This window comes from Chiloscyllium punctatum, chromosome 9, assembly GCF_047496795.1.
Source record: "Chiloscyllium punctatum isolate Juve2018m chromosome 9, sChiPun1.3, whole genome shotgun sequence".
In the NCBI taxonomy this organism is placed as follows: Eukaryota; Metazoa; Chordata; class Chondrichthyes; order Orectolobiformes; family Hemiscylliidae; genus Chiloscyllium; species Chiloscyllium punctatum.
In genome coordinates this window covers 9,709,810-9,725,122 of record NC_092747.1, presented here as the reverse complement: position 1 = coordinate 9,725,122, position 15,313 = coordinate 9,709,810, and the positions used below count along the sequence as shown (strand labels likewise).

At 44.9% G+C, this 15,313-nt stretch overlaps 1 protein-coding gene across 3 annotated transcripts in view; it reads right to left on the bottom strand.

The window, feature by feature from the left end:
• The window catches only part of myo7aa (myosin VIIAa), a 268,705-nt gene that overhangs the window by 65,964 nt on the left and 187,428 nt on the right, over nt 1–15,313 (bottom strand). For all 3 annotated transcript variants that reach the window (XM_072576845.1, XM_072576843.1, XM_072576844.1), the window contains 4 exons: nt 14,738–14,911; nt 14,267–14,494; nt 11,120–11,290; nt 767–884 (listed from right to left, as the gene is read on the bottom strand). In XM_072576845.1, the coding sequence (XP_072432946.1) occupies nt 767–884; nt 11,120–11,290; nt 14,267–14,494; nt 14,738–14,911 (691 nt within the window). The remainder of the gene's footprint in view (nt 1–766; nt 885–11,119; nt 11,291–14,266; nt 14,495–14,737; nt 14,912–15,313) is intronic.

The following is a 15,313-nucleotide window of genomic DNA, read 5'->3' as shown; positions in this document are numbered from 1 at the left end:
GAGATGTCACTTTATCTTTATTAATACCTTAAGTTATCTCAGGACTGTGACTGGAGTGTAGTTCTGGAATTTACATATTAATCAATCCCCATTCTAAGTGATTAAAGAATCAACAGCAATCTAAGTTTGTTCAATGCATCACATCTGTTGTGTGACACCTTGATCTTTTACTATAAATCCTGTCCACTATGATCCTGCTCCACTAGCTACCTGACAAAGCACCACCACTCCAAAAGCTAGTGCTTTCAAATAAACCTGTTGGACAATAGCCTGGTGTTGTGTGACTTTTAACATTTAAAAGGCATCTGGATGGGTACATGAATAGGAAGGGGTTAGAGGGATATGTACCAAATGGGATTAGATTAATTCAGTGTAACTGGTCGGCATGGACAAGTTGGATTGAAGGGTCTGTTTCCATGCTATACATCTCTAGGACTCTCCTGCTCTGTCCATGCCTGTATGTTCGTAATATACACTCACATAGTGATCAGCTAGCTCAACTGGCTGGACTGCTAGTCTGTGAGGCAGAGTGATGCCAACAATATGGGTTCAATTCCAGAACTGGCTGAAGATGTAGGAGTCTCCTTCCTAACCTCTCCATTCACCTGAAGCATGGTGACCCCCTGGTTAAAACCACCACCAGCCACCTCTCTAACAAGAGCGCCACCCTCTGGTTCAGCAGGACAATGCGGATTTTGACCTTGACACTCACTCAGGGCTAAACCAGAGTGTTGCAGGAATAAGGAAACGCGTACTTTAAACTGACCTGAAAATTTGAAGGCCTCGTAAAATCGAGAGAAAAGTAAAGGCCACTTAAAGCGGGCAAAGTCCACAACCTCCTCCTTCACAGTCTGAGGGTCAACCCTCTTCTGGGTATACACTCCCTAAAGGGGACAATTTTAAAAAGAGTGGCATTTAATGTATCGCACACAAGATGAACAAAACACATGCACACTATAAGATAACATCAGTGCCCACCAGCTCGGAAATAATTACAGAACCAAACAAATACAGAAACTAAGACGGAAAAGTTCTCTGGATTATTGTCTCGATCCATATCAGGACTGATGGTCACTCAGACACAACTTAAAGATTCGAGCCTGACATTTGATGGGACATGGATGTCACAAATAGGCCAGCACTGCCCTGGAATGGAATGGTTCAGTCAGCCATTTCAGAGGGTAATTAAGAGACAACTAAATTCTTTGCCAAGGAAGTGGCAATTTCAACAAGTGTCTTCAGGTTTGGGTACTTTTTAATGTTAATTATTACATGCTAAAAAGACTGCAATTGAATTGAGCATCCTTTATTGTCATGTGTATTTTATATAAAACAGTGAAAAGTGTGCGCTGATGCTTGTACACAAGGGCCAGGCACAGAATTAAAAATAATAAAAGTCTAATATTTTCCTTCTTTGCTGCGACAGCGTACCATCACCAGAGTCTCGCTCCAGGTAACACCAACCCACGCCAACCCTCAGTGTGCGTCATGCTCCATGTTTCCCAGCCGCAGGGAGAGTACCCCACTCCGGGCTACACTCGCCCACACTGTGCCCCAGAGAATACCCCACTTCAGGATAAATCAGCCCATACCACGCCTCCCCCAGGGGCCCACTCCATGCCAAAGAGTGTGTCCCACTCCAGGCTTCACTGGTCAACCAACTGTCTCTAGTTACACTGCCTCTGAAAACACAACCACCACTCCAGAGCGCATTGAAGTTGCCTCTATAGCCTTTATCCCAGAATTAACACCGATTGCACTCTAATGCCACGTCAACAGGGCTTGAGATGGGTACCCCACCTTATTCAGGAGATATCGCTGGCTCTAATCTCACTATTAAGACTATTTCATAAACTAACAATGTATCATCTAATAATAATAATCACAACACACATCTCTGAATGCTTCTCTTTATTTACATCCCGTCCAGTGTTAGCTATACTGTGACATCATCATGAGATTGCTCCAGGGTCCCAAGGCCCATACACAAATTCTGCTTTATTCATGGCAATCTTATTATAAATGAACCCCACCTTTGAACCCACTAAATGTGAATCTTTTAAATGATGGGCAGCAAGATCCTGGGAAGTACACAGGAGCAGAGGGACCTTGTTGTTCATTTCCACCGGTTGCTCAAGATATCAGGACAGTGGATAAAGTGATTAAGGTGGCATATGGGATACTTGCCTTTATTAGCCGAGGTATGGAGCTTCAGAACAGGAAGGTGATGCCGGAACTGTATAACACAGCTGGAGTATTATGGGCAGTTCTGAAATCCACATTATTGGAGAGATGTGCTAGCATTGGGCAGAGTGCGGAGGAGATTTACTAGGATGTTGCCTGGGCTGGAGTGTTTCATTGATGAAGAGAGATTGGGCAGACTGGGGTTATTTTTGTTAGAGCAGAGGAGACAGAGGGGACATGATAAAGATGCATAAAACTGTGAGGGGCATTGACTGGGTAGAGAGGAAGAAACTTTTCCCCTTGGAAGGATCAATAATGGGGGCATAGATTTAAGGTAAGGTGCAGGAGGTTTAGAGGGGACACAAGGAAAATATTTGCTCTGAGAGGGTGATGGAAACCTGGAACTCACTAAGGGGGAGAGGCAGAAAACATAGTAGTATTTAGGTGTGCACTTATGATGCCAAGACATACAAGACTATGGGCAGAGTGCTGGAAAATGGGATTACAATTGTTTGGTGTTTGTTCATGACTGGCGCAGACTGGAAGGGCAGAACTGCCTTTTCTTGTGCTGTAGATCTCCAAGACTCCACTCTACTTGACATTAATAAAACAAATTTTAAGACTTCACCCCTCAAGCTTTTCACTTCTAGCAAAATAAACCTCGAATGCAAGCTCACTTTCCTAATAGTTTGGTGACAGTGAATTCTCAGTGATAAATATAGGTAATGGGTAAGGGAAACGATGCTTGCAGCACTGGCTCACAATTTGAAATTTACACACAGTTTCATTTAGAACTTTATCTGGGAATGTTTTATTCTGTTACTGAAACGATGAAAGATGATGACAGGAAGGTGTGAACACAAAGATCAAAAGCTAACAATCATGACTGAATCTAGCACACACACAATCCCAGACTCTTCACACAGAGGAAGTTGTTAATATGTGGACTGAATGGCTGAGTGAGACAGCGGAGGCAAAACAATTTTAGAATGCTACGGCCTAGGAGGAGGCCATTCCGTCCATCATACGGACCCTGGTTTTACAACCAGGTGCTAAATCTCCTGCCTTTTCCCCATAACCCTGCACACTACCTCTATCCAAAATCATCCAATGCCCTCTTAAATAATTGAACCTGCCTCAACCTCACTTCCAGATAATACATTCCAAATATTAAACAACTCGACACAATGGCTAGCACTGCTGCCTCATGGCGCCGGGACCCAGGTTCAATTCCACCCTCAGGTGACGAGACAGAGACAGAGACAGAGACAGAGACAGAGACAGAGACAGAGACAGAGACAGAGACAGAGACAGAGACAGAGACAGAGACAGAGACAGAGACGTTCTCCCCATGTCTGTATGGGTTTCCTCCCACAGTCCAAAGTTGTGCAGGATAGGTGGATTGGCAATGGGAAATGCCAAGTTACAGGGATAAGGTGGGATACCCTATAGAGGGCTGGTATGGACTTGATGGGCCAAATGGCTTCTTCCCACACAGTAGGAATTCCATGGTACTCATGGAGTCAGATGCACAGCATGGAAACAGACCCTTTGGTCCAACCCGTCCATGCCGACCAGATATCCCAACCCAATCTAGTCCCACCTGCCAGCACCTGGCCCACATCCCTCCAAACCCTCCCCTATTCATATACCCATTCAGATGCCTTTTAAATGTTGCTATTGTACCAGCCTCCACCACTTCCTCTGGCAGCTCATTCCATACACGTACCACCCTCTATGAAAGAGTTGCCCCTTAGGTCCCTTTTATATCTTTCCCCTCTCACCCTAAACCTATACCCTCTAGTTCTGGACTCCCTGACCCCAGGGAAAAGACTTTGCCTATTTACTCTATCCATACCACTCAGAATTTTGTAAACCTCAATAAAGTTGCTGTGTCAAAACATTTTTTTTTCCTCACTTCATCTTTGCCTCACTTGCAGGTCACTTTAAATCCCTATCCTCCCATCCGTGTTGAATGGGAACAGCTTCTCATCAACTTTATCCACGATTTTAGAAAACCTCTATCAATCTCCTCTCAGCCTTCTTTTCCAGGTCAAACAGTTTCAACTTCTTCAGTCTATCCATATCATTGATGTTTCTTATCCCTGGAACTTGCACCTCCTACACTCTTTCCAATTCATTCACATCTAACCCTTAACGTGTTCAAAATTGTACAGTGAACTCCAACAGAGGTCGAACAGCTGTCTTAACATTGCCTTCCTCTTGTACTCCACAATGCTAATATTATTAAAGCCTGGTGTGCTTCATTTACAAATAATACAAAAAAAAAGAGGAATTACTTAACAACAGTATGCCACAACTGAAGCTCAATATTTGGATTGAAAATGGAACACCTAAATTGCCAGTCTTCTCTGAAGCGCATTAGAACAACAGCAGTGCAGTGATCCATTTGGTCAACAGAGGGCAGCATTAGGCTTCAGAACAGAAGGAGGAGGGATTGTGCAGAACTCCCAACTTGGTCAGGACAGGGTAAGCGAGAATCAGCATAGAGAGAACCTCTCCTTCAAACCATGCATTCAGCTGATACACCAACTCAAATCCCTTTCAATGTGTGGACGTTAAGTCTTGTACCATACTAGGATGGCACTTTACATCATGGTTCAATTTTGACATTATAATCAAACAGTGTCTTACAGCATAGAAACAGACCTTTCGGTCCAACTAGCCCACACCAACCAGGTTCCCAAACCAAAACTAGTCCCACCTGCCTGCATTTGGCCCATATCCCTTCAAACCTTTCCTATTCATGAACTTATCTTTTAAAATGTTGTCACTATACCTCTATTTACCACATCGTTCGTTCTACATAAGAACCACCCTGTGTGAAAATGTTACCCCTCAGGTCCCTTTTAAAAAAGGTTCTCCTCTCATCTTAAAAACTTGTCCCTGGCTTTGAACTCCCTCAATCTCAGGAAAAGACCTTTATTATTCACCTTATCTATGTCCCTCATCATTTTATAAACCTCTAAGCTGGAAGGTTTGTTTCTTGGCGTTGCATTACCACACTAGGTAATATCTTCAGTGAGTCTCTGAACGAAGCTTCATTCAGATGCCCTCTGATGAGGTTGCCTAGTATGGTGACGAAACATCTGAAAATGAACCTTCCAGCTCAGCGAGCAAACCGACAGTCAGAACTTCAGCCCGAGCTACAAATCTTCTCAAAACTCGATAAACCTCTAAGGTCACCACTCAACTTCCTACGCTCCAGTGGGAAAGAAGTCCCAGCCTATCCAATCTCTCCTTCTAACACAAGCCCTCCATTCCCAGCAACATCCTGGTAAACCTTCCCTGAACCCTCTCCAATATCCTTCCTATTGGAGGGTGTTCTGGACTACTGTGTGTAGTTCTGATGAGGCCTCACCATCATCCTGTACAACCTGAACATGACATACTCAACAGGTCGGAGTAATGAAGGCAAGCATGCCTAACCACCCTGCCTGCTGGAGACACAAATGTCAAAGAACCCTTGGCTTTGGAGTTCAGCGTCACTTCAGTTTGTGTCCGATTGGAGGAGGTGGTTACCACAAAAACCTTCTCCCACCTCCAACATCTTCCTTTTATAACTAAGTATCCAAATAACATGAAAATAAACACTATCAGTATTAATATCCCCATGATTGTTTACGTGTTGTTCACACTTTAAGGATTGATGGTGGTGTAGAGGTGATGTCACTGGGCCAATAGCCCAGAACCTCAGGTTAATACTCTGGGGAACGTGGGTTCAGATCCCACCACAGTAGTTGGTAGAATTTAAATTCTATTAATAAAAATAGAATTGAAAGTTAAACTCAGGGGCTCTTATGGTGCAGTGGTAGTGTGGGGCCTGGGTTCATGCCCCACCTGTAACAGAATTGTGTAACGCATCACTGAACAGATCGATTAGAAAACATCTATCAAGTTCGTTTCAGTAATGGTGACCATGAATCCATCGCCCCATCGGGTTCACTAATGTCCTTTAGGGATGGAAATCTATCAGCCTTACCTAATCTGGCCTACATGTAACTCCAGACCCACAGCAGTGTAGGCCTTCTACCAAGCCACTCAGACTGAACGGAGGTGGACAATAAATACTGGCCTTGTCATGGAAGAATAAAAGCTTTTTCCAGAGACACTTTAAATGGGGGTCACAGATAAAAAAAATTTGCGAAAGTAGCAAATGTGAAAAGAAAACATTTCACATAGCACAGAATTTGCACTTCTTGGGAGAGCAACAGAAACAGGTCCAATGGAGGCATGAGGACACTATTCTTGTTTAAATAATGTGCAAGGGAATGGGAAAAGGCAGGAGAATGACACTAAGTTATGATGGTCCTTTGAAGAGACAGTGCAGAGAGAGTCAGAGAGAGAGTCATAGAGATGTACAATATGGAAACAGACCCTTCGGTCCAACCCGTCCATGCCGACCAGATATCCCAACCCAATCTAGTCCCACCTGCCAGCACCCGGCCCATATCCATCCAAACCCTTCCTATTCATATACCCATTCAGATGACGCTTAAATGTTGCAATTGTACCAGCCTCCGTCACTTCCTCTGGCAGCTCATTCCATCCACTTACCACCCTCTGTGTGAAATCGTTGCCCCTTAGGTCTCTTTTATATCTTTCCCCTCTCACCCTAAACCTATGCCCTCTAATTCTGGACTCCCTGACCTCAGGAAAAAGACTTTGCCTATTTACCCTATCCATGCCCCTCAATTTTGTAAACCTCTATAAGGTCACCCCTCAGCCTCCGACGCTCCAGGGAAAACAGCCCCAGCCTGTTCAGCCTCTCCCGAGAGCTCAAATACTCCAACCCTGGCAACATCCTTGTAAATCTTTTCTGAACCCTTTCAAGTTTCACAACATCTTTCCGATACAAAGGAGGCCAGAATTGCACTCAATATTCCAACAGTGGCCTAACCAATGTCCTGTACAGCCACAAAATGACCTCCCAACTCCTGTACTCAATACTCTGACCAATAAAGGAAAGCATACTAAACGCCTTCTTCACTATCCTATCTACCTGCGACTCCACTTTCAAGGAGCTATGAACCTGCACTCCAAGGTCTCTTTGTTCAGCAACACTCCCCAGGACCTTATACACTTAAAGATAAGTCCTGCTAAGATTTGCTTTCCCAAAATGCAGCACCTCGCATTTATCTGAATTAAACTCCACCTGCCACTTCTCAGCCCATTGGCCCATGTGGTCCAGATCCTGTTGTAATCAGAGGCAACCCTCTTTACTGTCCACTACATCTCCAATTTTTGGTGTCATCTGCAAACTTACTAACTGTACCTCTTATGCTCGCATCCAAATCATTTATGTAAATGACGAAAAGTAGAGGACCCATCACTGATCCTTGTGGCACTCCACTGGTCACAGGCCTCCAGTCTGAAAAATTACCCTCCACCACCACCCTTCGTCTTATACCTTTGAGCCAGTTCTGTATCCAAATGGCTAGTTCTCCCTGTATTCCGTGAGATCTAACCTTGCTAATCAGTCTCCCACGGGGAACACTGTCGAATGCCTTACTGAAGTCCATATAGATCGCATCCACCACTCTGCCCTCATCAATCGTCTTTGTTACTTCTTCAAAAAGCTCAATCAAGCTGGTGAGTCGTAATTTTCCATGCACAAAGCCATGCTGACTATCCCTAATCAGTCCTTACCTTTCCAAATACATGTACATCCTGTCCCTCAGGATTCCCTCCAACAACTTGCCCACCACCGACATCAGGCTCATTGATCTATAGTTCCCTGGCTTGTTCTTACCATCCTTCTTTAACAGTGGCACCACGTTTGCCAATCTCCAGTCTTCCGGCACCTCACCTGTGACTATCGATGATACAAATATCTCAGCAAGAGGCCCAGCAATCACTTCTCTAGCTTCCCACAGAGTTCTCGGGTACACCTGATCAGGTCCTGGGGATTTATCCACCTTTAACCGTTACAAGACATCCAGCACTGCCTCCTCTGTAATCTGGACATTTTGTAAGATGTCACCATCTATTTCCCTACAGTCTATATCTTTCATATCCTTTTCCACAGTAAATACTGATGCAAAATACTCATTTAGTATCCCTCCCATTTTCTGCGGCTCCACACAAAGGCCACCTTGCTGATCTTTGAGGGGCCCTATTCTCTCCCGAGTTATCCTTTTGTCTTTTATGTATTTGTAAAAACTCTTTGGATTCTCCTTAATTCTATTTGCCAAAGCTATCTCATGTCCCCTTTTTGCCCTCCTGATTTCCCTCCTAAGTATACTCCTACTTCCTTTATACTCTTCTAAGGATTCACTCGATCTATCCTGTCTATACCTGACATATGCTTCCTTCTTTTTCTAAACCAAACCCTCAATTTCTTTAGTCATCCAGCATTCCCTATACCTACCAGCCTTTCCTTTCACCCTGACAGGAATATACTTTCTCTGGATTCTCGTTATCTCATTTCTGAAGGCTTCCCATTTTCCAGCCGTCCCTTTGCCTGCAAACATCTGCCTCCAAATCAGCTTTCGAAAGTTCTTGCCTAATACCGTCAAAATTGGCCTTTCTCCAATTTAGAACTTCAACTTTTAGATCTGGTCTATCCTTTTCTGTCACTATTTTAAAACAAATAGAATTATGGTCGCTGGCCCCAAAGTGCTCCCCCACTGACACCTCATTCACCTGCCCTGCCTTATTTCCCAAGAGTAGGTCAAGTTTTGCACCTTCTCTAGTAGGTACATCCACATACTGAATCAGAAAATTGTCTTGTACACACTTAACAAATTCTTCTCCATCTAAACCTTTAACACTATGGCAGTCCCAGTCTATGTTTGGAAAGTTAAAACCCCCTACCATAACTACCCTATTATTCTTACAGCTTGCTGAGATCTCCTTAAGTTTGTTTCTCAATTTCCCTCTCACGATGAGGGGGTCTATAATACAATCCCTTTCTTATTTCTCAGTTCCACCCAAATATCTTTCCTGGATGTATTTCCAGGAATATCCTCCCTCAGCATAGCTGTAATGCTATCCCTTATCAAGAATGCCACTCCCCCTCCTCTCTTCCCTCCCTTTCTATCCTTCCTGTAGCATTTGTATCCTGGAACATTAAGCTGCCAGTCCTGCCCATCCCTGAGCCACGTTTCTGTAATTGCTGAGATATCCCAGTCCCATGTTCCTAACCATGCCCTGAGTTCATCTGCCTTCCCTGTTAGGCCCCATGCATTGAAATAAATGCAGTTTAATTTATTTGTCCTACCTTGTCCCTGCCTGCCCTGAGTTTGACTCACTTCTGTTCTCAGCTGTACCCGTCTCAGATCGATCTCTTTCCTCACTATCTCCCTGGATTCCCCCCCCTACCTTACTAGTTTAAATCCTCCCAAGCAGTTCTAGCAAATCTCCCTGCCAGTATATTAGTCCCCTTCCAATTTAGGTGTAATCTGTCCTTCTTGTACAGGTCACTTCTACCCCAAAAGAGATTCCAATGACCCAAAAATGTGAATCCTTCTCCCACACACCAGCTCCCCAGCCATGCATTCATCTGCTCTATCCTCCTATTCCTGCCCTCACCAGCTCGTAGCACTGGGAGTAATCCTGATATTACTACTCTCGAGGACCTCCTTTTTCAATTTCTACCTAACTCTCTAATCTCCCTTCAGAATTTCAACCTTTTCCCTTCCTACGTTGTTGGTTCCATTGTGTACAATGACCTCTTCCTGGCCCCTCTCCCCCGTGAGAACATTTTGCACCGTCTCGGAGACATCCTTGATCCTGGCACCAGGGAAGCAACACACCATTCTGCTTTTTCGCTGCTGGCCACAGAAACTTCTGTCTGTACCTCGGACTAGAGAATCCCCTAACACAATTGGTCTCTTGGAACCTGACATACCCCTTGTTGCATGATCAGCTGATTCTGTGTCAAAACACACCAGACAACTTTAACTTTACAAAACTTCAGTCAAACCTTGCAGAGCATCAATCCTAAATTTCACAAATATCCACTTCCATGTTAACATCTGATTATAAAAGATTTCAACAATAAACTTTATTCAAAACAGCCTTTACCATCGGAAAATATCCCACTATGCTCAGGAATGTAATGGGACAAAAGATCAAATCAGCCCACATGGGGATATCAGATCTGGCTGATAAGCCTCTTCTGGATTGAGAGAGCTGAGATAGCTTTTATCATGAAAGAGGAGATGGAGGCTGGAGAGGAAGGTTCAAAACTTGGGACTGAAGACATGACAAATGGTGAAGCAAAACAGAAAAAAAGCACACAGGAGATGGAAGGAGCAGACATCTGAAAGGTGAAGGATTGAGTGAATTTGCAGAATCATAGAACCCCTACAGTGTGGAAGGACGCCATGTGACCCATTGAGTCTACACTGACCCGGTGAAAACCATCCCACCCAGTCCCATCCCCCTACACTATCCCTGCAATTCTGCATTACCCAAGGTAAATTCACCCAGCCTGCACATTCCTAAACACTACGGGCAATTTAGCATGGCCAATCCACTTAACCTGCACATCTTTGGACTGTGGGAGGAAATCCACACAGTCACGGGGAGAACATGCAAACTCCACACACACACACACACACACACACACACACACACAGAGTCACCTGAGGGTGGAATTGAACCTAGGTCCCTGGTACTGTGAGGCAGCAGTGCTGCCCCATAAACAGGCAGAATGTAAGACATATGTATGCAAGGATTTGAAAACAAGGATGAGAATGTGAAATCAAGGCCCAGTCAGACAGTAAATAAATGCCAGCAAATATGGGGAGAACAAGAAATGTTGGATGAGCTTAAGTTTAAGGAAGATGGTAATCAGCTAGGAGAGGGAGCCGGTCTGTTCAGGTTCTAACACAGCTTGCTGGATAAATCTCAGGTCAGAGGGTTTCAGCCTCTGTCAGTCTCTCAGTTCTGTACAGTGTGAACCCACCTTCTTATGAGCTGCAGTGATGTACTGAGCCCATTTCTCCACTGTTTTAGAGGAGCTGATCTCCCGGTCTGGAATGTAAGATGGGATTAAGCTCAAGAGTCGCTCCAGGACAATCTCTGATCCATAATCCACGTAGTACTGCTGGGATGCCAGCTCAGCCAAGTCTTCCTCCTATTGCAGCCAGGATACAAGTCACAGAAAGTGGAAGAGAAACAGAGTCAGTAAGTGTAAACCTAAGTAAATGTATAACAAAATGGTAAACCAGAACACCACTTGGGATGTTTTTTGATATTTAAACTCTCACAGGGAGTGGACATCACAGAGAGGGGCCGCATTGATCACCCAACTGCAGGCCCCCGAGGGGGGGTGATGCTGACTCAGTATCACTATCTGGTGCAGGCCACATGGTGGAGGTGCTCATTCAGAGCGGTTGGCTTCTGAGCAAACACTGGATACCCACATGGCTGCACGGAGGAGCGAGAAGGGAAGATCATCCATTTCAGTTTCTTTATTCATTGGTGGGTACATGGGCATCATTGGCTCAGACAGCATTTATCATCTGCCCAATGTAGGAGCAAAATTACTGCAGATGCTGAACCTGTATTGAAAACAAAACAAAACAAATAATGTTGGAGATCACAGCAGGTCAGGCAGCATCCATGGAGAGGGAGCACGCTAATATTGATTCTTGTAGACTCTTCAGAGCTAGAGTCATCTAGACTCAAAACATTGGCTTGCTCGCTCTTTCCACAGATGCTGCCTGACCTACTAGTGATTTACAGCACTTGTTTTCAGTTTATTATTGGTCATCTAGACTGACAATATCATTAGGGAGGGAATTCCCAGATTTTTGACCCAGATCCTAGCCTCTGACCCGCCTCCCATAACCACTGACTAGTCCAGTGGAGTTCCTGGTCAATATCAACATCTAGGAGGTTGCCAATGTGGTCAAATTTAGCAGCGATAATTCCATTGAAAGTTAAAAGAACGATGATTGATCTCTGTTATTGGGGACAATCATTGCCTGGCATTTGTCACTCATTACTCCAGTCCATACCTGGATATTGTCCAGGTCTTGTTATGTTTGAACACAGAATACTTCAATACTTGAGATGGTACGAAAGATGCTGAGCATTATGTAACCAGTGAACATCTGACCTTGTGATGGAGGGAAGGTCATTGATGAAGCAGCTGAAGATGGTTGGGCCTAGGACACTCCCCTGAGGAACTCCTGCAGAGATATCCTGAAGCTGAGATGACTGGACAACAACCATAACCATCTCCCTGTGCGTTAGGTATGATTCCAACCATATGTTGATTTTCCTGTTCCTTGGATGCTGCCTGACCTGCTGTGCTTTTCCAGCACCACTCTAATTAGGATTCCAGCCAGCAGAGATTTTGCCCAAATTCCGACTGACTCCCGTTTGGTTTGGGATGCCTGATGCTACACTGTCAACTTGAGCTGAAGGGCTCAATTACACATGGAAGTGGACTAAGGACAGAATTTAACAGTAGTGCCCGCCACACAATTGTTTTGCTTGTTTCATTCTCAATGTGGGTGTTGTTGACATGATTAGCACTCACCGTCCATTTGTGGGCTCTGTAACTGAATGACTTGCTATGCGATACCATTTGAGGCCAATAAAGGCAGACTTGTCCAACTGAAGCTAATGGCTGCAACTGCTGAAGGAGATCCTGACTCGACAGTTTGATCCAGTTCATGGGGAAGACAGCAATGTTCATGCTGCACATCACTGGATGAACAATGCTGGCTAACGGGCACATGTTCAAATCCCACAGCAGCAGGGGGAGTTTGAACTAATTATAAATTTATTTGTTTAAAGAAAATCTGGATTTTATTTGCTCATTTATGGGCATGTAGACACGTCACTAGTTATGCCAGCTGTTCTATCCCTATTTACCCATGAGAAGGTGATGCTGAGCTGCCTCTCTGAATTGAATTTCCATGGGTGGATTTTGGAAATTGGTGGAATTGGGGACAGTGTGGGCAAGGGTGAGTGCACCTGTAGTGCTGGCAGAGAGAGAGTCCCTAAGGAAAAAAGGAACCTACCCCTGGAGACTAACATCTGCGACCTATCACAGGTTGCTGTTAATGCCCCATCTGGTTCATTCAGGTCCTTCAGAGAAGTCAATCTGTCATCTTTACCCAGTGTGGGCTCCACGTGACTCCAGACCGACAATGACATGGTAAGATTCTCGAGGATAATTGGCAATGACCAAGAAATTTCAACCTCGCTAGTGACCCCGCCTACCCACAAATGGACTTAAAAACAACAAAGGTTCCCTCTGGTTATATTGTCTTTTAAACAGTATACAGAGACATTCATTTGTTCAATTTTAAAGCAGAAATTAACTACCCCACTCCCCTAAACATTGGAGGCTTGGCGGGGATGTTACTGTCTCTGGATAGGAGTCCAGTAAGACTGTACAAGTCTAGACTGACTCGGGAAAGGTGACAAGAAATCTAGGGGCAGCTGAGAAATTTAGATTCAATTAATGAATATATATTTGAAACAAATCAGAAAACCCGTACAATGTGGAAGCAGGCCACTCAGCTCATCAAATCCATACCAACCCTCCAAACGAGGATCCAATCCAATCTCCATATCCTTGCATTTCCTATGGCTAACCCACCTAGCCTGCACATCCCTGGACACTATGGACAGGTTTTAGCATGGCCAATTCACCCTAACCTGCACACGTTTGGACTGTGGGAGGAAACCCACGGGAACCCTGGGAGAACGTGCAAACTCCACACAGACAGTCACCAGAGGGTGAAATCGAACCTAGGCCCCTGGCGCTGTGAGGCAGCAGTGCTAACCACTGAGCCACGGTGCCACCTTGTAACAGTATCAAAGCATCTACTGCGCTGCAATAAAAACCCAATCGGGTTGACGAACAGGAAATCTGCCAGTCATTTTCGGTCTGGCCTACCTGAGAATCCAGACCCACGGAAAGATGGTGGACTCTGAACTCCACTCTCAGCAAAGCAACTCAGTTCGCGGGCAATAAATCCTTGCCAAAAACACACACCTCCCACAAAGTTAATGAGGCAAAACACGCGATGGCACACAGAACATAGGCCATTCAACCCATCGAGTGTGCCTTGAGAAAGGTCAGACTCACCTTGTCACACCTGTACTCTCCAAACTTGACCCCTCTGACTGTCTGCTGGTAAATGAGGTTGGTTGCCACCAGATCCTCAGTTGGATCATGCCAGGGTGTGAAGATCTCCTTACGGAAGAAGAGGCGCCAGGGTGCATTGCGCTCCTGAGCGCCTTGTTCCTTGGCGTACTGCTCGCACTGGGAGACGGCATCCATTACATAATCATTCCCACTGCCAAGGGAGGAGACCTACAGAGGGGGCAGTTCACATATCAATGACTGATTAATCAAACCCCTCAGCACTCCAACTGGAATAGACCGATGTCAAAATTGGCTGCAGGACCATCATCATGCATTGTTACTGGACAAATTCTGGACATCAAAAAGACAAAGAACTTCTATGTACATTCCTGTAGTCCAACAACACCATCAGCATTTATATATCACCTTTAACACAATGGTTAGAGACATGATAGTTTTGGATATCCATACCTTGTCGAACAAAGCAATATAGAGAGAAAATCCAAAGCGATCCTTCAGGCCTATCTTGTCAGCTAACGCATTGCACAGCTCTTTGGCTGTTGTCGCGGAGTCTGTCAGGAGGGTCTTTGTTGTCCCATCCATGAAGGTGATGGGCAACATGATTGGCTTCTTCGACTTGGTGGCCTGTTACGAAGGGGAAGACAATGGGCAGATTACAGAACGCACTGTCGTGGGGGGTGATCGACACTTTCAAAAAGAATCATAATCCCTACAGTTTACAGAGTCTGCACTGATCCTCTGAAGAGTATCCTACCCAGACTCAATGCCCATTCATCCTATCTCCCGTAACCTTGCAATTCCAATGGCTAACCCACCCAGCCTTCACATCCCTGGACACAACAGGACAATTTAGCATGGCTAATCCATCAGAACTGCACATCTTTGGACTGTGGGAGAAAACTAGAGCACCCGGAGGAAACCCACGCAGACACTGGGAGAATGTGCAAACTCCACACGGACAGTCACCAGAGGCTGGAATCGAACCTGGGTCCTTGGCGCTGTGAAGCAATAATGCTAACTACTGAG